At 39.8% G+C, this 22,945-nt stretch overlaps 1 protein-coding gene across 4 annotated transcripts in view; it reads right to left on the bottom strand.

The window, feature by feature from the left end:
• The window catches only part of DOCK8 (dedicator of cytokinesis 8), a 220,156-nt gene that overhangs the window by 128,579 nt on the left and 68,632 nt on the right, over nucleotides 1-22,945 (bottom strand). For all 4 annotated transcript variants that reach the window (XM_037165574.2, XM_037165576.2, XM_037165575.2 and 1 more), the window contains 3 exons: nucleotides 21,936-22,111; nucleotides 18,976-19,047; nucleotides 3,111-3,234 (listed from right to left, as the gene is read on the bottom strand). In XM_037165574.2, coding sequence (XP_037021469.2) covers nucleotides 3,111-3,234; nucleotides 18,976-19,047; nucleotides 21,936-22,111 — 372 coding nt within the window. The remainder of the gene's footprint in view (nucleotides 1-3,110; nucleotides 3,235-18,975; nucleotides 19,048-21,935; nucleotides 22,112-22,945) is intronic.

The raw sequence follows: 22,945 nt of genomic DNA, 5'->3' as shown, positions 1-22,945 counted from the left end.
AAGGAGGCATTAAGTTAAAAATACAGAATTATTGCAAAGGGTAGGAGCTCCTTCTTTCTTTCTGCTGCATAGAATTCCATTGTGTATATATATGTACCATAATTTTTTGATCCATTCATTTATTGACAGGGACCTAGGTTGCTTCCAGCTCTTGGCTATTGTAAATTGTGCTGCTATGAACATTGGGGTGCATAGGTTCTTTTGGATTGGTGTTTTAGGGTTCTTAGAATATAATCTCAGCAATTCCATTGCTGGGTCATAAGGCAGGTCCATTTTTAGTTTTTTTAGAAAATTCCATACTGTTTTCCATAATGGTTGTACCAGTCTGCAATCCCACCAACAGTGAACTAGGGACCCCTTTTCCCCTAGACCTTTCCTACAATGGCATGTTATGCAGTCATTAAAAAAGAGAACATGTATTCATTGGAAGAGAAAAGAGGATCACAGTACATTGTATTGTTAATATGAAAAAGGAAGTTATACAATGTTATGTAGAATTGACCCAATTTTATGAAAAACATGAGTACTGTGAAGTCATATCACACATATACTAAGCTTATGTAAATGCAGGCATTTGGCCTCACCATTCCACTTAATAATGTACATAAGACTGAGAACCAAAGGGAAGATGTTGCTGGTCGTTTCATGATCTGAGTACCTCTCCGGGATTAGTGTTAGTCTAATACTTAAAAACATAATATTTGCATAACTTGGCTGTGAAACTTAGCCAGACATCACTGAGTGCTCTGTTAGTCTGCTGGAGGAATGAGTGTGCTTTAGGGGTGAGCACACCCCTATGGTGAATAGGTCATTCACCTATTGTCTGTCAGCTCTAACTTCATCCTTTTATACAATTCTGTAATGCTAGACGTATGTTCCGCAAATCAGATTTCTGCTTTGCCTGATACTCCATTTAAATTATGCCAATTGGGGGCACTACGGGGAAGCTGGATAGCTGGAGCTGGGAGAAGAGACTGGCCCCTTCCTCTTTGCTTACAGTTCCTTTTGCCACTGTTAGTGGCTGCTGTTTTAGCCTTGAGCTCCTGTTGGCACTTCTAGAACCATCTTCATCTTACCTCTTTGGAGGTATCAGACCACCTGGACTATTCCTCCTCCTAGGAGCTCTAACTCCACACTCCCGGCCTCTCTGAGGTCTTTCCTCTGAGATCTGCTGGGCCACACCTTCTCCTAGGCCCCTGAGGGGCCCCTCTTCTGAGCTTCTAGGCTCTCACCGCCAAGCTCTTCCCATTGGACCCATAGTTCTCGGACGTGGTCCTGGGACCAGCAGCATCAGCAGGTCCTGGGAAATGCTAATTAGACATGCAAATTCTCAAGCTCCACTCCAGACCCAGTGAGTCAGAAACTCTGAGGCGGGGCCCAGTAATCTGTGTTTGAACACGCCCTTCCGGGGATTCCGAGGAAACCAGAACTCGGGAACGGCTGCCCTAGACCCCAGCCCCAGGGTGCTGTGCTGTTTCTTGCAGTTATGATTTCTGCATGACTTCACTTTTCTTTTGGGGTCTCTAAGTCCTCCAAAACCTGTTTAATCAATTCCCTGTGTTAAATGTCTTCTATGGAAGTATCTAGTGTGCTTCTGCCTGACTGACACAAGGAACAATTTACTTGGTCATCATGTATGGTGAAAACTGATTTTAATCAAAATTACTAGGGAAAAATTCCCTTAAATCTCCCAGAGAGCACAGCATCCAGATATTCTAGGGCTCAGGAAGCCCATCATATTCTGCACTGGGAAGATGGCTGATACCTTTGTAGAGCTCAGATTAGGTAGGTAGTTGGCATGAGCATAGAGACCATGTTGTTGGAAAACTAGGTATTATTCAAAAACCTTCCAGTAAGCATGGTGAGATGCTTTTGGGTTATGATAGCACCTAAAAGCTAAAAACTATACCGATTTAAGAAGAAGTCCTATGCAACCTTGGACAAATTTCTTCCTCTATGTTTTCTTGTTCTCAATTATAAAATGGGCAGGTTGGACTGGAGCACTGGCTTTAAAATTTTTCTAATTGTGGTAAAATACACATGACAAAATTTACCATTTAGCCATTTCTTGCGTGTTCAGCACAGTAGTGTTAGGTACATCCGCACTGTTGTGCAACCCACCTCCCAGGCTCTTTCATCTTACAGAACTGAGGCTCCAGACTCGTCCAACAGCACTCCCCACGTCCCCCTCTCCCAGCCCTGGCAACCACCATGTACTTCTGTCTCTATGAACTTGACTAATCTAGGCACCTCGCATAACTGAAATTACACAGTATTGGCTCTCCTGTGACTGGTTTATGTCACTTAGCACATTGGTTTCAAGGTTCATGCATTTTACAGTATGTGTCAGAATTTTCCTTCTTTTTAAGACTGAATAATATTTCATTGAATGTGTATGCCACATGTTTATCCATCCACTCACCTGTGTATGGCTACATGGTTGTTTCCACCTTTTGGCTATTGTGGATAGTGCTACTATAAACACAGGTGTATAGAGCTGCCTTTTAAACTTTAACTACTCTGTGATGAAAATAACTAACAACAACAATAACAGAAGCCAACATTTACTGGGCACTAAGTGTAAGAAGAAACGTGATCCAAAGTGCTGTATGCATATTAGTAACTCATTGGACACTCTGACAACCTCATGAGTTAGTTACTATTTCCACTCTTGTTTTCCAGGGGAGGAAACTGAAGCTCAGAGAGTTTAGTTATCCTGCCTGAGGCAGCGGAGTTAGAGGTGGTAAATCACAGAGAAGCCCGGCCTTTAGGCTCAATGTGGAGCCTTTAATCACTCTGCAGCCTGCTGAGGGGCCTTTCTGAGTCTCCAGGGGAATATTATAGGGACAGGCCTCCCCCAAGCAGCTAGAGCCTCCCCACTTTTTCTGTTTTAATTACTGAGCTTCTGGGTCTTTTCTTTTTCTTTTTTTTTTTTTTTTTGAACGCTGATGTCTGTGGCTTCAAATAAGTCTGAAAAAAAAACCCACTTGACTCAGATGGCAGAATTCCGCCTACTCGAATATTCTATGAACTTAGCCTTTTTATTAGTTAATAAAACCCTGGGTGGAACAGCCAGTAACCTGGTAACCAGATTTGTTGGTGGGAAATACCTGAGCTCTGGGTTCACTGCACTCCAAGGTTTCTGATTCAAATGTCTGTTTCTGAAGCGTCTTGTGAAAATCTTTTCGGCATCCAGTCTTTTTAAAACCACAAATCTCCGAACTTCCTTGGTTTCTTTATTGTTGTTATTGAGAGAGGGAGGGAGAGAGAGAGGGAAGGAGGGAGGGAGAGAGCAAAAGAGGCAAAATCATTAGATTAAAAACAATAAAAGTAGTGGCTTAAACATAAACTTGGTGCTGAAAGATTTTGCAAAGAAAGGACCAATTGTAATTCTTCACATCTAATTATGCACCAGGCCTAATACAAGGCTCTCTTGTAATGAGATACAAACTTGCCTCCTGGCTGGCTCATAATTAAAGGCAAGAATGGCCTGGGAAAATGCCACTTCAGAGGTGTGGTCATTTCAGCTGTGGGGCATTTGGCTCCAAGTTGAAGCTAAACTATGACTCTAGTGTAAGAAGTTGGAATAAATCTAGCAATGTGCAGGAGTGGCAACTAAAGGTTGTTTGAAGATAAAAACAGAGGAAAACATTTAATTCCACATCAATATTTTTAATAATGAATTTAAAAAGGCAGGATGTGATTATGAAAAGCTAGAAATAAATGCTTTACGTACTGAAAACCTTTGCTAAAATTCTCAATCTCCACTCCATCCAGTCCATTAAAATGGTATTTTAAAAATGTATAGTATTAGAAAGGGTTTAAAATATAATGTCCGGGACTGTCACTGGGAAAAGAAATTAGACCGTAATTTCATGAGAGGAGAATTATATATAAGTTGGCAAATAATAACCACAGAAACCAGTGTGTGTATTCATTCCCCCTTTTTATGATTCAAAGGCTTCCTGGAAAACATGCTGCAAAGTCAACAGCACAAACATGAGCCCATTTTGTTTGACCTTCTACATGATCAGAAAAAACACTGAGCAAGCTGGCGGAGGAACCTGAAATGAGATGGGATTTATTAGGCAGATCAAACAGCAGACAGATACAGCAGGAGGTGTAGGAGAGCCACTAGCAATGACCCAAACACAGTTTATAACTCTCTGGGAGGGGCCAAGTGCTGGGTTATGCACAGTGGCCAACACAGGACAAGTATTCCATAAATTTTTGTTCATTGAGTTAATGAAAGAAAAAATGACACCTCCCTCCCTGTGTTGTCTGCAGGGAGAATGGAGAGTAAGACTCTCATTGGATTTTATTATACTCTAAAGATGAGTAATTTATTTTCAGTAAAAGGAGACAAGAAACAGCCTAAAAGACAGATATGATGGGCTTGATGACTAGTTCAAGTCAAGGTTTACTGTGAACGGCCCTCCGCCTTCAGTGTCTCCTGGGCCCTGGCCTTCCCCTGACCCGCCCTGCACTGGCCGGGCCGGACGGGCAGCAGGCCAACCGGGGACTCGAAAAAGCAGTAAGAAAATGAAAGGTGTACTCTGAATAAGGAAATAAGACTAAATATTTAGAAGGAATTTTAAAGGAAATATCCAGCATAACTTCTGTTTGAGATTCCTAAACACCAACCAAATAAATAAAATAAAAAATGTTAATTATATTGTTCGGACTCATCAATTAACCAACAGTATTTGGGAGGACCCTTCCAACAATTCCTCAGAAGTAATCATTGTTTGAAATACTTAAGAAAATGATTTTGGTTCCAGTTGCTCTAAGTGTGTAGACCACTGTGGTCAAAAAGAGTAAACACGCATGTGACCAAACTTTATTTTATTTATTTGTTTGTTTTATTGTTGTTCAAGTGCAATTGTCTCCATTATATTATAATATTTGTTTTCTAGTTTCTAATACAGATCCTTTGAGAGATAGCCTCCTGTAGGATTTCATAAACCCACTAGCTTCTTATAAGTAATTCTCCCCAGTATGAGTTTAGGCATCGACGTGTATGTGTGTGTGCTGGATGGGCAGGCTTTTCTAGCGCATGATGTGACTTTTTAGGACTCTCCCTACGAATTAAAAGAAACAGTGTTGTGTGATCTAATGTCATGGGGAAAAAGCCACCCAACTTAAAGTAGTGGCAAATACAGGCAAGTATCAAGTTGCATCCTTAGATTATACTACCTCTGTGATAACATGCTGAATTAGTAATCCTTTTCCCTAAGAAAATCCAATTTTAAGGGGGAAAATTCCCAAAGGTATTAACTAATATTAATTCATTCTAAGATTGAAAGCCAACAGTGAATTAAAATTCAAATTTCAGCCCTGGCCAGTGTGGCTCAGTTGGTTGGAGCATTGTCCTGTGGCCGAAAGATCACGGGTTTGATTCCCACTCGGAGCACATGCTATGTTGCTGGTTTGGTCCCAGTCGGGGCGTGTATGGGGGCAACTGATTGATGTTCCTCTCTCTTCAGTGTTTCTGCCTCTCTCTCTGGAACCAATCAATAAATCCACAAAAATAAAATACCCTGTCTTAAAAAAAATTCAAACTTCACACTTTAGTGTCTGCCTTTTGCCTTCCTTAGGACTTGTCTACTGCAAAAAGGGGACTGGTGTCAAAGTTTCAGCCACATGCCTCTTCACAAGGAAACCTGCTTGGGCCACAGAAACAAAAATCAGGAAGCAGCCTAGATTTAGACCTTAGACCTAGTTTTAAACCTCACCCTCGCTGACCAGAACTACATTTGTTTTAGCTTTGTCTCTTGTCTCATAAAATGTATGGTTTCCAAGAGGGTTTACTTACAAGTGAACAACACATGCAAACACACATGCAGACACACAGTTCCGACGTGCCCGCCTCCAGCACCCCCCGGCCTCTGCTCTCGGTGCTCTGTTGCTTCACAGGGTGAAGCACGTGAATTACAACATCAACTCTAGGATATTTCCCCCAGCTTTAAAATTTTATGACAGTTCATACACTATACCTGAAAAAATTCACATTAAGTTTTCTTCCTGAAAGATGTTTAAATCTGGGGAAAATTTGGTATAGTCATTCTTTTGCTATTTTATGCAAGTAGAGGCTTTCTTTCTTTTTTGTCCTCAGTTTTGTTAGAATGTTTTCTGGAGTTCTTTACACAGACCCCAACACACTGAGAAATGAGCATTTAAAAAATGAGTTACAGAATAGTGTTAAAAGTTCATTTCACAATATGTACACTCTAATGCTATGTATATGCCAGCCGTCAGAATGTTTGGTACCAAAAGCATTAAGACTAATGTATTCTGTAGGTGTGTGTTCGACACCAGAGCAAAACTTCTCCCTTTCTTGACCTAGATTAGCATTTATTTCCCCATTTAAAATCTCCAAAAGTTGTCAAGCCCCCTTGCGGCAGTAAAAGTAGAGCTAGCTCTACTTTTACTGTAGGAGAGCACAAGGGCTGGCAAGCTTGTACAGATGACTCATTCCAACAGTGCCAGCCACAAAAGGCTGACGTCACCACTGGGCAGGTAGTGAGACTGCTGGCTGAGCACCCCTGGCCCTCCCCCCAGCCTCAGCCTCACTGCCCCACCCGGGCGATGAGTGAAACAAAGCCATGTTTCTGTTGAACCCATCAGCAGAAGAGATGGGGAAGCAGGCCAAGTGGTAGAAAGACTACCCTCATGGGCTGAACACAACGTATTGCCTCTCAAGAGAACTCCATTTCTTTTCCTCAAATATTATGTTACACATTTGGGGCAATCCAAAGACCAAACATGTTTTGAGAATATTCTCTTTAGAGGCAGTGTGGTGGAATAGACAGAATGTCCAGGCCTGGGTTCAGGTGCTGGCCCCTTATATACTGGCTATGGGAACTTGGGCGAGTGACTTCCTCTCTCAGAACCAGTTTCCTCCAGTGTAAAGTGGAGGAGAACATGGCTCTTTCGAAGGCTTATTGTGAGGACAGGAAAATGATATGTGTGTCTCTTTATTTTTTTCCTCTTCCCTACACCTTTTTCCTTTGTCTCCCTCCTCCTCCTGTACAATGTATAAGAACCATCAGAACGAGGTAGCCATCCATGCTGGGGGGTGGAGGTAGCTGAGGAAGCACAGAGTGGGAGGTCGAAGGTCAAACATTTAAAAGGGCTGTTTGCCAAGGAGAATCAGAACCCATAGGGTGTGAGAAGGGCATCTAAGCCTGGGGCAGCCTGACACAGCCCGGCATGTGATAGCAGAGGCTGAATAGAAAGAGGAGGGCATATACCTGGGAGAGAAGCCTGCCATGGGGTTTCAGTGCCAAGGCAAGATGAAAGGGTGTGCCTGTAGAGGAATGTCCTGGCTAGTAAGTGTCAGCACAGGCTGAGGAGAGCAAGCCTGATGCAGGGTGTCAGAATATGAAGAAGAAGGCAACCTTAAAAAAAAAGAAAAAAGAAGGCAACCTTATGGGGATAGAGGGGTTCCATATAGGGAAATTAAGTACGTAAACAGATTAAAGATAACAGGAGTCAGATGGTTCACTATCTGACAAGCAAGTTAAAACTATGGAGAAAAAGAAAACTAGATGAACATTGTGTTGTTGGCTTGGGACAGCACATATTGACAAGAACTCATAGCTTTCAGCACACAACACAAACACACACAGTTCTAGTCGCTGAGCAGATATAGGAAAAGCAACATCTTAAAAGCAATGAGCACAGCGAATATTTACATTTTGGCTTCTAAGTACCATTTTCCACTAAAAGGAGTAAAAACTTCTTGGAGAAATGACCAGGGGTGAGGAAAGAGAAGTGTAAGATCAGCCTGGAATCTCTTGTGGCAGAAAGCAAGGATGTGATCCCTGACTGCTGGGGACATGTAAAAAAGACATATGAACCAGTTGAAGGGATTCACCCGAGTCAAATTGAGGATAATTTGAGCATGAAAATAAAAAATGGGGAGGGTGGGGGGGAATGCAGAAAACTGTACTTGAACAATAATAAAAATTAAAAGTATTTTTAAAAGAAGTTGATTAAAACATAGGAAACTATAACTCTATATTGACACAAATAAATCAAAAGCTTGATGAGGAACGGGGCATTTACAATAAACCCAAAATGGAGGGGCTTTCTAAAAAATAACTGGCATGTAATTTTAAGATCATGAAAAGTCAAGGAAACACTAAGAACTGTTTCAGAGTAAATGGGACTGAAACATGTAAAACCTAATGTAATGCATGACTTTGAACTAGATCCTTTTAATCTAAAAGGCCTTCGTGGGACACTGTGTGGGATCCAAGGATTAGATTGTAATAATATACCAATATTAATTTCCTGAGTGTGATGGTTTTATAGTAATTATGATGGAAATGTCCTTGTGTATAAGAATTATACACTAAAGTATTTGGAATAATAAATGGAGAATTATATCAGCAATTTACTCCCCATGGTTTGGGGAAAGAGAGGGGAAGATCTTTGTGCTATATTTGAAAGTTTTCTGTAAATTGTTTCAAAATAGGAAAATCATATATGTTAGGGGTATGGCACTGTAATGATGATTGTAGTGGGTCCTGTTGACTAACGCATGCACCGATTCTGCAGCTGCCAGAGTGTAGGAGCTGTCATGCCCAGAGACCTTCAATGGATTCATTCTAACTCCTAGCCCCTTAACTTTGCTTAGCTGGTGGCTACAATAGTCCCCCTTGACTCAAAGTGGGACAGTGGGGCAACTCTGCAGTATGATCCCTCCAGAACACCCTGTGGATCAGGCCAAGAATTTATTGTGCTATCAACTTTAGTTGACTTCTGCTTCCCTATCTTGCTTCTCTCCCACACTTTTAGAAAAAGCTTCTCTTGCTTTTTCTAAAGAGCATGCTCTTGAAAATCTCATGTACCTGAATCCCTGTCCTGGACTCAGCTTTGAGAGAATCTCACCAGCTCAATAAATGATAGGTATTATTTTTAGCATTCAAGATAATACAATCAGATTCAATACCAATGCATGTGTATTATAGATCTAGATACCCTTATTTTATGAATATGTTAAAGTTTCCTAACACCTTGTTTCTGCTAAATTGTGGTTTTCTACATGGGAAATTTACTTCATTATCAAAAACAAAAGTAGAACTTTGAAAAGTGCTCAAATTCTACTTGTAGAATCCCCCCCCCCAACTTGGCAAAAAAACCCAACAACAACACACACAAAAACAGCAACAACAATAACAACAACAAAAAACCCACTACAATGGTTATTGTTCTGATTAAATGTGTTTCATTCCACTCCTTCCAGGGTGCCTTTGTGGCTTTTCTTTCCCAGATGTGCTGCTTAAACTATGGATTTTGGGATTCCATTATTCCGACACCTTAGTAGTAATGATTCCTGATGAGGGCAATTGATGCTTCCCTTTTCGACTGTCTCAATGACTGGGGTATGCTACTACATTTCATATCCTGCCACACATGGGGCATCATACATAATAATGACAGATCATCTCAAATTCAGCATCCAACACAACTATCAAATTTCCTGTTGGATGTTTATGGAGGTGAAAAACTAGTTTGTAGATGTCTAAGCCAAGACTCTAGACCATTGTGCAAATAAATGCAAAGTATTTTTGCACTGAATTTCCCAGGAAAACAACTACCATGTAAATGTAGGGGAGATTAAACTTCATGCTGATTCAAGCTCTACCAAGAGTTTTTCCTCATTTTGAAAAATCTCATTTCTGTTGGCAATGCTGTTTGTGGTATTTGAATTGCCAGTATAACACAGTGTTGAGGTCTGCTTTTGTAGGTCTTATATTCCTCCTGCAGCTGCAAACAGCTGTTATTACGTTCTCTGGTGCAGTTGTACCTAAGCATTTGCATATTTGCATACATGCTATTTTATATATTATGTTTCTTTTATTTCTCCTTTATATAACAGTTAGGACACTTCATTGACTTCTGAAAATGAGAAAGGTTATGGGTTATAAAGGTGGTATTATAAAATATGTGTTACACAGAAAGGAGGTGTTGAGTCTGACAGATCTGAGAACGCTTATCTTAGAGCAACATGGTATGGATATTTGCTCGTTAAAGTTCCATTCATTCTTCCATTCAACATATGTTTATTAAAGTATCTCCTGAGAATAAAGGATGCAGACAGGAAGACGTAAGAATCCCAGCTCTAAAGGTGTTCTTATCCTCAGGGAAGTGATAGGCTAGTGAGAAAGATCACATATTTAGGAGGGGAGATACAAATTTAGACAAGTAACTGGAAGGTGATGTAGAGTGTGACAAAAGCTTCTAAGAGAAATATAAACAGCATGCTTCGAAGATTCAGAGAAGGGAGTCATTACTTCTGGCCAGGTCAGGGAAGGCTTTGTGAAAGCCTTTGCATTAGGCTTTAGTGGCTGTGGAGTTGTGAGACAGGAGTCCCCGCACAACAGGTCAGGAGTGACTCAGTGCTTTCTGCCACTGTGCTGTTCTTGGTAACTGCATAGGTCAGTAAGCCTGGCATGCTTTCCACACTTTTAGACAGCAAATGGCTAAGTACCTTGACAGCCAACACAACAAATGCCTGTCATAATAAGCAATTATTGACCAGGGAGACATTTTTATGGTGTCCAGGGAGTAACTGAATTATATGCACTGATGTGTTTGAATTTTAATTGTTTACCAGTTCACTGGGAGTAAAATATGGCATAATAAAACAAACGATACCCCATTCCTTGATATCCCAGCTCTCCTTGAACATGACCTTCCTTCCGAACTACCTTAATCACCCAAGATGCAAGACAGAGTATAAGTGCTTTTATGATGCTGCTCATAACACTCATGAAATGTTTCACTGTTGCTGTGGATAATACACCAAGAATAAACAGCTTGTTTATTAAACAATTATTAATAAATAGCATGTTTATTAATAATTAAACAAGTTTAATTTTTAAGACTGTGACTCTCCACCAAGACTTCAAACACATTCTTAAGTTAATCACTTTAGCTCATTTAGAGAAAATGACAGAGGATATAATGCTTAAGGTACTTAATATCACCCAAAGGATGCCAGCAAATATCAACCCATACAAAAATGATCAAAATATATGAAAGTAAGCCCCGGCTGGATAGATCAATTGGTTAGAGTGTTGTCCTGATATGCCATGCTGTGGGTTCAATCCTTAGTCAGGGCACACACAAGAAGCAACGAATGAATGCATAAGTAAGTGGAACTAACAAGTCAATGTTTCTCTCTCAAATTAACCAGTAATATATATGTGTCTGTGCAGATAGATAGATAGATAGATAGATGAAGGTAAGATAGAATAAACAAGTAACCATGGCACCATTCTATTTATTAAGTCAATGGCCATTTTCAAAAGTGATGGAGAGAAAAGCACTATTATTTTTAGAACAAGGACACCAAACATTTCAAGTAGAAAAAATATATTTACCCCCAAAAGAGATCATGTATCTTGTGCTTCCATATAACTTAGTCTTTCTCTGAAACTTTCCTCTCTCCTTCATGGGCAGTATTATTTGTCTGATTTAAGAGTCTCAATTATAGAACTTGAATGGCATGCATGACAGAATAATGAGAGTGGGAGAGAGCAGAAGTGGCCATTATATACCACTCCCGTGCCCCCTAAGTGGGATTCAAAGCCATTATCACAGATAGCAAGGACATAAAAGACTAACCCTAGATATTACGGAGAAATGTAATATCAGCAAGGAGATAATTGAGGAATAAAAGAGCTAACTAAATCAGTGTTTGATTGCATGGATGTAGGTGACAAAGATTTGTCCATAGAAGGCAAAATGTCTTCATTAAGTATGGTCCTATAGAAGAAAGGTAGTTTTTTCCTCCCATGGTGCATTAAAATATATGGGGTAGAGTTTTGGGTTCATTCCTTTGGAATGTTAATAGAAGTGCTTTTTCTGAAATTTTCAGAAAATCTTATTTCACTTGAGAGAAATATTTTAGACAAGTTGAACTGGAACTAGATAGGACCTACGGTATAAATCTTATCATTTTCCAAATGTTAATGCTGTTCCACTTCATTCCATAAACACGTAAGTTATTGTGCCTGGATGTGATATCTACCCGGGATCATTAAATAATCTTCAATGACACTGAACTGTCCCTTGCTGTTTTCCTTCACAGATAAGAGCTTACTAATTGGTCTAATTTAAATAATTTGTCACCTGGGCATGAACAAATTAATCTTATTCTATAGTGCTATTTAATAAATAGTAACTAGTATTTATTGAATTATTGCCATATGCCAAAAATCTTCTAAGTGATTTACATGTTATTTTATTTATCACATACAACAAAATTTATGAGACAGGTACTATTCTAACTTCTCTTTTCTAATGAGGAGACTGAGGCACAAAGAAATAATTTGCCTTAGGTCACACAGCTAGTAAGTGGTGGAGCCGTGGGTTGATTTATTTACTCCTGCTCCAGAGAAACCACCGTTCTGTAATATAATATAATAAACCATAGCAAAGCAATAGATCTTACATTTAATGAGTAATAACTTAATGCCAGGTACTATCCCAGGGTTCTATCGACCGCATTTGAAGTACAGTATAATTTATCTTTTTATGATTGCTGTTCTGTGAGTTTTGACAAGTGCACACAGTTTTGTAACCACCACTACAATTAAGATATTGAACACATGCAACACCCCCTAAAATTCTCAAGTGAACTTTTTTGCAACCAACCTCTTTTGTCCACTCTCAGAACCTGGCCACCACTGATCTCTTTTCTGTCCCTAAAACTTTGATTTTTCCATAACATCATATAAGTGAAGTTATACAGTTAATCTTTTTTGTCTGACTCCTTTCACTTAGTACAATGCATCTGAGATCCATCCATGTCGTAATTTTTACCATTTTACTGCTGAGTAGCAGTAAAATGGCTGAGTAGTCAGTAAAATGGCTGAGTAGCAGTAAATTGGCTGAGTAGTCAATTCAGTTGTATTGATATACCAAGGTTTGTTTATCCACTTCCCAACTGAGTACAATTTAGGTTGTTTCAAGTTTTTGACAATTACAAATAAAACAGCTATAAATATTTACACACAGGTTTTCATGTGAGCATAGGTTTTTGTTTCACTCAGGTAAATACCTAAGGGCTAGACTTTAGGGTATATGGTAAGTGTATATCTAACTTGGATTTTAAAAGTGGTAAGGGAAGAAAACTTGGTGATAGCAAATGAATTTTAGAATGTAGGTATAAATAGCTCCTGGTAGAAACTAATAACTAGAAAAAGATTGGAAATTTTTATATTTTATTTTAATCAATAATATCTAGAATTGGCAAGGACTTGGGGAGTAGGGCCATTTTATGTCCAGTCGGTAGAAGGTGGCAAAGCAGTCCAACTTTTCTGGAGAAAAATTTGGCAGTACATATCAGAATGTATCATGTGCATTGGTTCCATTTCTACCTTCAGAAATATTCACACTCATGTCTAGGGGCAACTGTGTATAAATGTTCACTGTGTCATTATCTGCAACTGTAAAAATAGACACACTGTGATGTCTATCAACAGAGAAGGAGACAACTTACAACAAGTTTCTTCACCCTTGGAATACCAGCCTGCAGTTTTAAAAGAAAGAAATAGATCTCTGACATCAAAAGATGTCAACGATATTATTGAAGAGAAACCCATATTCTGTAGGGCATTTGGTCCTGTCCAAAGCATTCATGGAGACATTTGGTTCGCACCAAAAGGTGCTAGGTACTTGATCTGGTCCTAAACATTCATGCTTAGAAAATGACCTTGATTTCAAAGACCCTATAACACTTATTTCTACTTTTGGTTTATAGGATTCCTACATAAAAATAATATCATGTTTTATTGGTCCAATAATTGTATTTTGGCTGTATTGCCAGTAATAACCCCTTTGCCTTGGTAGCCTAGTTAGTAATGATACATGAGGCCAGGTAGGTGGGTCAACGTGGACCAAATGTCTCTGTGAAGGTTTAGGTATAGGACTAAATATCAAGGACGAAATTTCATATTTTAAGGACATTTTGGTGTGAAACAAATGTCTCTGTGGATGTTTCAAACAGGACTAAATCTACACTTGTGTGTGTGTGTGTGGCACATATATAAAAATACACACATATTTTTACATGCATACATATTTATGAAAAATATAAATATTAACACACACACATATATATGTGAGTACATGAAAAGAACATCTGAAGGCTACACAGCAACCTCTATGTAGTTAAGAGTGGGTTGAAGGGAAAAACAAGGAGCAAGAGAGCATGAGACAAGAGTCTTGTTTTTTACTTAATATAGTTCTGTATTACTTCATTCATTTCAAAACAAGCATGCATCATCTGCCACATAAAATAACAAATTGTAAGGAGAGCTAATTGATCATTAATTATCAGCTGGCAAGCAATCCCTATTGCATCCTCCTCTGACTTCCCAGCCTGCCTGTAAAGACACAGAAAAGTAGAAACTCGCCAAAACTTACATACAACTTAATGCCTAAATCTGGACAAAAACCATGGATCACATGGAGCTAGTGATTCTTTCTGGCCAGTCATTAAAGTCAGTGTCTATACTAACCAGAAATCCGAACTCTCCTTAACCATGGCAGTACACCTGCTTTCACTCATATGAACCACGTAACCAGGACCACCACCTTCCTTGCCTTTGTGTTTCTGCCATCATTCTGCAACCACATAGAAACAACCATAGAAAACAGTTGAGCTGAAATGGGAATAGTGTGGGGAGATGAAGGAAAGGTGTCTGGCAATAACGTATTGGATCTTCCTCCCAAACAAAATACTTTGCACAGCCCTGACTGGTGTGGCTCAGATGGTTGAGTGTCATCCTGCAAAGCAAAAGGTTGCTGGTTCAATTCCTGGCTGTGGGCCCTGTCCTGATCAGGGTGTGTGTGTGAGAGGCAACCAGTACATGTTTCTCTCACACACCAATGTTTCTCTCCCTCTCTTTCTCCCTCCCTTCCACTCTATCTAAGAATAAACACATAAATCTTTTTAAAATAGGATGCACATAGGAGCAGAATGATCCCTGGCAGGAGTGTGTCCTAGAAACCATAGCTTTCACATTCAGTGTATCAGATTCAGAGTACCAAAGAATCAAATAGTGGGACAGAAAACAGTGCTCACTCAGTAAAACACAAGTCAGAGCTTGCCAGGAACTGCCAATGCATTTCAAGCTGCACACATCTTCCTGTCCATTAGCTGTTTTCTGGGAAAGGAACTGGCCCATTACATAGTGTACAGATAATGAGGCCAATGGCAATATGCATTCCAGCATGTTGTCAAACATAAAGTTAAACAAATACTGTTTTATTTTAAAAATGCAAAAAAATGACTTCCAGCCAAGATGGAGGCATAGGTAAACACACTTCATCTCTATGCACAACTATAGAGAAAATTACAACTAAACCACAAAGCAAATTTTACCCAGATTCCTCAGAAAACTGACCTGTATGGAAGTCCAACAACCAAGGATTTAAAGAAGCCACATTCATCCAGATGGGTAGGAGGGGTGAAGATGCAGAGAGCCACAGAGAGGCAGCGGAACTAGAAGCCCACATTTATGTGTAGTAGATAAAAATTGGGAGGGATACTTCTGGAGGAGCCACCCCAGCCCCAGACCAGACCACCTAGCCCAGGATTCTAGCACCAGGAAGATAAGTCCCCATAACTTCTGGCTCCAAAAATCAGTGGGGGTTTCGGCAGAAGGGGAAACTGAGGGATTTGAAAGAGACTTCTTTTAAAGGGCCCACAGGAACGTAGGACTCACACAGACCCACTCCCTCTGGGATTCAGCACCAGGGCAATAGCTGGAAGGGCACGAGTGGCAAATAGGGAGGACAGAAAGTGAGGTGATTGCCAAGGAGATGAGTGCCAGGAGACAGCTTCCTCTTGGGCAGTCTCCAGAGGCCAAGCAGCAGCGTTGTCCCCTCTCTGAACCCTCCCCCACATGGAGCCACAAAGTGATTAAATGGGTTACCCAACTCTGGTGACTACCTACTACTCTGCCTCACACAATTTACAGGTGCCTTTTCCACAGTAGGCCATGCTACTAAGACAGGGAGCCAAAGCAACTCCATCTAATACACAAAAACAAACACAGGGAAGCTGCCAAATTGAGGAGAAAAAAATATGGGTGAAACAAAAGAACAGAACAAGACTCCAGAAAAAGAGCCAAACAAACTGGATGAGCAACATATCAAATATGGAGTTCAAAACACTGGTTATCAGGATGCTCGAAGAAATCACTGGGTACTGCAACAACATAGAATGGACCCAGGTAAAAATGAAGGTTGCATTAAGTGAAATAAAGAAAAATACACAGGAACCAACAGTGGAGGGGATGAAGCCAAAATTTAAATCAATGATTTGGAACATAGGGAAGGAAGCAGTCAATCAGAATAGTGAGAAAAAAAATGAATTAAAAAAAAACAAGAATAGAATAAGGAGCCTCTGGGACATCTCCAAATATACCAACTTCTGAATCATAGGGGGAGCAGAAGAGGAAGAGCAAGAAATTGAAAACGTATTTGAAAAAATAATGAAAGGAAACTCCCCCAATTTCATGAAGGAAATAGACATACAAGTCAAGGAAACACAGATTTCCAAACAAGTTGAACCCAAAGAGGATCACACCAAGATACATCATAATTAAAATGCCAAAGGCTAAAGAGAGAGAATCTTAAAAGCACCAAGAGAAAAGCAGAGAGTTACCAACAAAGGAATCCTCATAAGACTGTTGGCTGATTCTCAAAAGATACTTTACAAGCTAGAAGGGACTGGCAAGAAGTATTCAAAGTGATGAAAAGTAGACCTACAACCTAGATTTTTCTATCCAGCAAAGCTATCATTTAGAATTGAAGGGCACATAAAGAGCTTCCTCAGACCAGAAAAAAATTAAAGGAGTTCATCATCACCAAACCATTATTATATGAAATGTTAAAGGGACTTATTTAAGCAAAAGAAGATCGAAACTATAAACAATAAAATGGCAAAAAGTACAAAACTATCAACTGAATCTTAAAAAAACAAACAAACAAGAAGAACAAAGACAGAATCATGGATACAGAAAATGTTTTCATGGTTGCCAGATGGGAGGAGGGTGTAGGGAAATGGGTGAAGATGTGAGGAGACTAAAAAGTACAAATAGGAGCCCTGGCTGGTGTGGCTCAGTGGACTGAATGCTGGCCTGCAAACCAAAGGGTTGCTAGTTCGATTCCCAGTCAGGATACATGCCTGGGTTGCAGGCCAGGTCCCCAGTAGGGGGCTTGTGAGAGGCAACCATAAATCGATGTTTCTCTCACTCTCTTTCTCCCTCCCTTCCCCTCTCTAAAAATAAAAAATATAAAATCTTTTTTTTTAAGTAGAAATAGCTAGAATAGTCATGGGGATATAAAGTAGCCATCGGGATATAAAGTACAGTATAGGAAATGGAGTAGCCAAAGAACCTGGGCATGACTTACGGGCATGAACAATGATATGGGGATTGCCTGAGGAGGTGGGGGTTGCTGGATGGAGGGGGACGAGGGGGAATAATCGGGGCAACTGTAATAGCATAATCAATAAAATATAATTCAGAAAAGAGGAAGAAACAAGGACTGTCGCCACAGCGTTGCCACAGGCTCTCTGCCGTTTCTCTAGTAGGGTATGCCCCCATCCTGCAGACTCTCCCCAGCCTCCTCCCCAACACGATACACACGTACAGGCTGGGAATTCTAGTGCCTGTAGATGTTTCTCATCAGAGAGTGCTGTCCAGGTCAGTGGCATAAGGACGAAAAGCTCAGGACAATGTCATAAAACATTTGATTAACCCAGGAGAGAACAGCCTTTTGTACTAGTAGGCTAGCAATAGGTTATTTCATGCTCATAAATTTGAATGTTACCTTTGAATCTCAGGCCAGGTTTTAATTTGTTTATCACCCCCAACCCCAGGAATACATCAGAATGGAAACAAAACAAGACTCTATTCTTTGTGTTGAAATGCAGCTTTCTCCTTCAATGGGTGAATAAATAATCTGTTGTAAATCCATGTAGTATAATATTAGCCAGCATAAAAGGAAATAAATTATTAAGCCACAAAACATGGAAGAACAAGGCAAAACTATGGAGACAATAAAAAGATAAGTGGTTGCTGAGGAGGGATGACTAAGAGGAGCACAGGGGACTTTTAGGGCAGTGGAACTATTCTGTATGACTCTATAATGGCAGAGAAATGACATTATATTTTTGTCGACACAAAAATAAGCCCTAATGGAAAGTACAGACGTTAGTTACTATTAAGGTATCAATATCAGCTCATTTCTTAATTTTAAGAAATGTATCATACCTAAGATCCACTGAAAAAAGGCTGAGTCTGTTAGAGACAGCTATGAAAAGTAAAAGCAATGTTGTCTGACTTTTAGTCCGTAGGCAGGATTTGGTAGATAGGAGAGTGAAGGGAGGGCATGGCCAGAAGGGACACAAGAGCAGAAGGGGAGAGGTGGAATAGTGAGGAAGAGAAGGCAGGTACAGAGAAAGGAAATGACTCTGGGACTTAAGAGAAATAAGTGTTAATAAACAGAGTGGGATTAAATGATCACAGTCCTTGAAAGGCAAGCAGGTGGAGTTTACATCTGGTTTAGCAGGCAGTAGGAAGACTTAGAAGGTGTTTGAGCAAGGGAGTAATACAAGATACAGTCAATGCTCGTTATTCATGAATTTTGTATTTGCAAATTCTCCTACTCACTCAAATTTATTTGAAACCCCCAAATCAATATTCATGGTCATTCAGAGATGTGTGCAAAACAAATTTTTTTTAAAAGATTCAAAACCCAAGATGCTAATAATAAAGGAAACTATTGGGAGGTGGGGGCAGGGGATATATACGAACTCTCAGTACCTTCTACCCATTTCCTTTGTAAACCTAAAACTGCTCTTTGAATAAATCTATTAATTAAATAAAAATTAAAAAGCTAACAATATAAAATATGTGCATGAGTAAAGAAAAAAGAACTTACTTCTGGTTCACAATCAGCCAGTCCCGAATATAGGTCTGAACACAGTCCCTGACGTGAGGGTCCAGGTCAACTCTAATGGATGGGAAATGAAAGAAAGTCGTGTTACCACTCTGTGAAAACAACAGAGCAATCCCTTAAACCAAGGCAACAGCAGTGTGACTTCAAATCCACATCAAATGAGAATGGTAGGAGTATTCTTACACACTCATCCAAGTGAATTCCTGAAGCAATAACATTTTTACTCTGGTGAGAAATACGTTAACATTTTATGCCTGTGGGTTTTCTTTATTACAGAGAATCATGTTCAATCATACTTATCCCTAAAGGCATTCTGACACAAGACAGGTAGAATGAGCTGTAATCACATACAAAACAAGAAAAACAAGTACAAATACCAATTTTTCAATGGTGTAATTTGGACTTTTTTTTTTTGCTCATGTGTAACCTTGTTAGGACATGCATATTTTCTTTTCTGAACGCCATGAAGATCAGTGGTCTTATGCTTTGAGGAGTTGACAGGCATTGGCTTTGGTCAGTGATTATTAATTGAGGTGGTTCCTGTCATATCCACATAGGAGAGTGTCATGAGAGATACTCTTCAAGAGCTTCCAAGTCTTGAAATCAGGAATAACTACCGTATTTTGGTGTGTATAATGCCCTCTCATGCATAATGTGCACCCATGTTTTTGTGCACATTATACTGGGATTATTATACCCACTATTATACCCATGGTATGTAATCATTGTACCCATGTGTAATGCCCATCCTTATTTTCCCCTCAAAAATTTGGGCAAAAAGTACATATTATACATGGCAAAGTATGGTACTTTCCCACAGTAGCAGAGTTTATTTGCTGATATTCCCCAACATTTTGGTATTAGAGACAAAGAGGTCTAAATACTGTGAGTTTAATTTTCTTGTTTGTAAGAAGGGTGTAAGAACAATACTTACTGTGTGGGCTTGCTGTTAGTATAGATGAAATATTGTAAAAGTCAGCCATGTGGTCCCTGGGCCCTGACGACCTAAATGCTAGCCCCGTGCATTAGCTATGTGGCCTTGGGCCAGTCACTCATCTCTTCTGCGCCTCAGTTTCCTCACTTTAAATGGTGATATTAATAGGGTAGTATGTCCTTTAGAGAGGTGGGATGCAGTTCAAGTCAGTTAGCTTGTGAGGGGAACGTGATAACCACTATACTACAGAAACTGCCTAAGTAAGTTAGCTTGTGAAGTGCTTAGAAGAGTGTCCTGCATCTGACAGATGACACTCAAGTACCATTTATTAAGCATTAGTCAGTAATGTGATTACTTCACATCAGGTAATTCAGTTAATTCTCAATCAGCCCCACAGGGCAGGGACTGTCATTCTCATTATGCAGAATGAGAGAAGAAGGATCTGGCTTCATGTCACCCAGCAAGTGGTGACCACAACTCAGGGAGCTCACCTTTGGGGTGCAGGCTTCTAACTTCTACACTATCACTGCTCAGCATACAGTTCTGGGGGCATAGGGGGCTCAACAGCTCAGCTCCTGCTTACTCTGATGATCATAAGGAACTTTAGTCACACACAACACCTTGGGGGCAAGGACTGAAATAGTACAGGTTGTTGTTTTCAAGTCATCAAACAATGTCAGCTATAAAGTCTAGTGACAAAGCAGTATTATACTAAAAAATAATGCTAAGAAAAAAAAATTAACTCCTGTATCATACTTCAGAAAATAAAAATCCTCTGACCTCTAAATTTATTGCAGGTATTTAAAACAGTTTCTTCCAAGATTCTAATTCATTTGAAAAAAATTAACCATAAATTTTACACAAAGAAATCATGTTAAATGATTCTCCCAAAGGTAAAAATAATAGATTTTACCTATATTAAAGCCATACTTGAATAAATGGACTGAAAGCAGGGAAAACTGCTTCCCAAGGATTATAAAGTTTTTATTTTGGGGAGCATTTTCAAAATATTAAGAACTGATTGTGTGGTCAGCTCTCCTATGTGAATGCAAACTGTCTAAACAACAGGGCAAAGGGTCAAAAATACTGTATTACTGTCATCCAACCTCCTTAAACTGTGATTAAAAGAAATACAAACTGGAACTAGAATAGCCCAGAGTAATGAGGGTGGGGGCCATGTTTCATGATCTCCTTTTTGGGACTTTTTTGGGGGGAAGATGAGAAGGTCAAAAATGTCCAGGGGGATGTGAATCTTAACTGTGTTTTGAAAATGAATGCAAATAAAAGTTCATGCTAAACCTTCAAAGAGACATTGTTTTTTATATGACAGAAGTAACAAGAGTCTTGTTTAGATATAATTCTATTGTTTGATACCAAGAATACCTGTACCTATAAACACATAGACTAATACACTGTGGAAAATGAATAACTATCCATATATTCACTTTAAGGAGTTTTCTTCATTGTTTTTCCACTTAACAAACATTTCTTCAGAGGAAGGAACTTTTTATCCCAGTACCCAGCACATAGTAGATGCTCAATAAACATGGGTTCAACTTATGTTCATAACTTGATCCAATCATACACTAATTAAAATGCTTATGAATGAAGGCATTTTCAAAAAAACAATTTTTTATGAAAAACCTAGACATATTTACAAATGGAGGAACTGAGGCTCCATTAGGTCACATGACTCACCCAAGGTCACTGAGCTGGCACCCAGCCAGTCTGACTCCACATCCTGCACCCTTCACCTCTTAGTGAGCATTCCGGTTTGTGCCATTGCACCCCAAACAGTTCCCACATGACTTTTCAAAGCTTCTGGTCAAACCAGTTTGAAAACTTGTCTACATGTAGTTCATTGCATCACAGTAGTTATCCTGCACATCTTATTAGAGCTGAGTGATTTTGTTAATTTTTTTGAAAGTCCAGAATTAGGGCATGCCCCCTTACCAAAAACAGGCATGACCGTCACAATCCCATTTACAGCTTAAGAAAAATGATTTACCCTTCCTCCGGCAAAGGGGGCTGCAGAGTCCGACATTCCTTTGGTGTGAACACCACCTCCAAGTTGTCTTCCGTGAAGTCTCCCAGCTCCTGGGCAAGCTCCACATCCAGACTGTTCAGGTGTGTCATCAGAAGTCCTTCAAAGTCCACCGGCTCCACTGGTTCATAAAACTGAGGCTGCAGGGATAGGGAAAAGAAAAAGGAGGTTACCTGAAGGAAGTTTCCAGGTAAAAGCACTAAGGCGACAGTAGGTGTTTGCCTCGCCCTCCCTTTCCACTCAGTAGGTGCCTCACTCTTGGTGCACAGCTCGGTGCAGCTGCCCTGAGAGGGGCTGTCAAGCACAGAGCAGCGATAGGGAGAAGAAGTGCAGCGTGGAAAGTCGAGTCAGAACACGACAAGCACTTAAAATCATGCCCCAAGGCAGAATTTTTCTCTGCTTAATTGCATCTTGATGAGAAATCCTGAGGAGATCCAAAATGAGATCATAAGGCTTTGCTGAATTTTTATAATTTTTCCTGCAAAAGCTCTCTGAGGCCATGTTTACCCAAATATAGTGAAGTAGTGATTAGAGGCAATTTTCCAGATATTCAGGCAAACTTGACATTCCTTTGACTATTTAGACACGGTGTTTCCTTTGGCCTGAGTTATCCCATACGTTGACTCTTGAAAGCACTTCTTTCATAATCACAGCCCACAGTGAACCAGACTTGGTGGCTGAAACACTCCAAGGCAGTGATCTCCAGACACTGCTGGGCTGACTGGGGCTGGCTGGGGAGACATTTCCACTGACTGCATTTGAATGAGCAAAGTAAGGGCAATTGGCTGAGGTTTCATATGACTACAATACTTGGTGTAAAAGGATGGGATTTTTTTCCCTCTTCAGTTATGTCTTTGCACAGTGGACAAGATAAAAGAAGTGATGGAAGTGAAGGTAATTAAAAAAATAATTTTCTCTAGTTGATAAAATAAAGAGTTGGCAATATCAACAAATTGTTTTCTTGTCTGTGAAGT

The sequence above is a fragment of the Artibeus jamaicensis genome, unplaced genomic scaffold (assembly GCF_021234435.1).
Source record: "Artibeus jamaicensis isolate MK-2021 breed Jamaican fruit bat unplaced genomic scaffold, CSHL_Jam_final scaffold_1964, whole genome shotgun sequence".
NCBI lineage: Eukaryota > Metazoa > Chordata > Mammalia > Chiroptera > Phyllostomidae > Artibeus > Artibeus jamaicensis.
The sequence above is the reverse complement of the archived record's forward strand: the minus strand, read 5'-3'. Positions and strand labels throughout refer to the sequence as shown.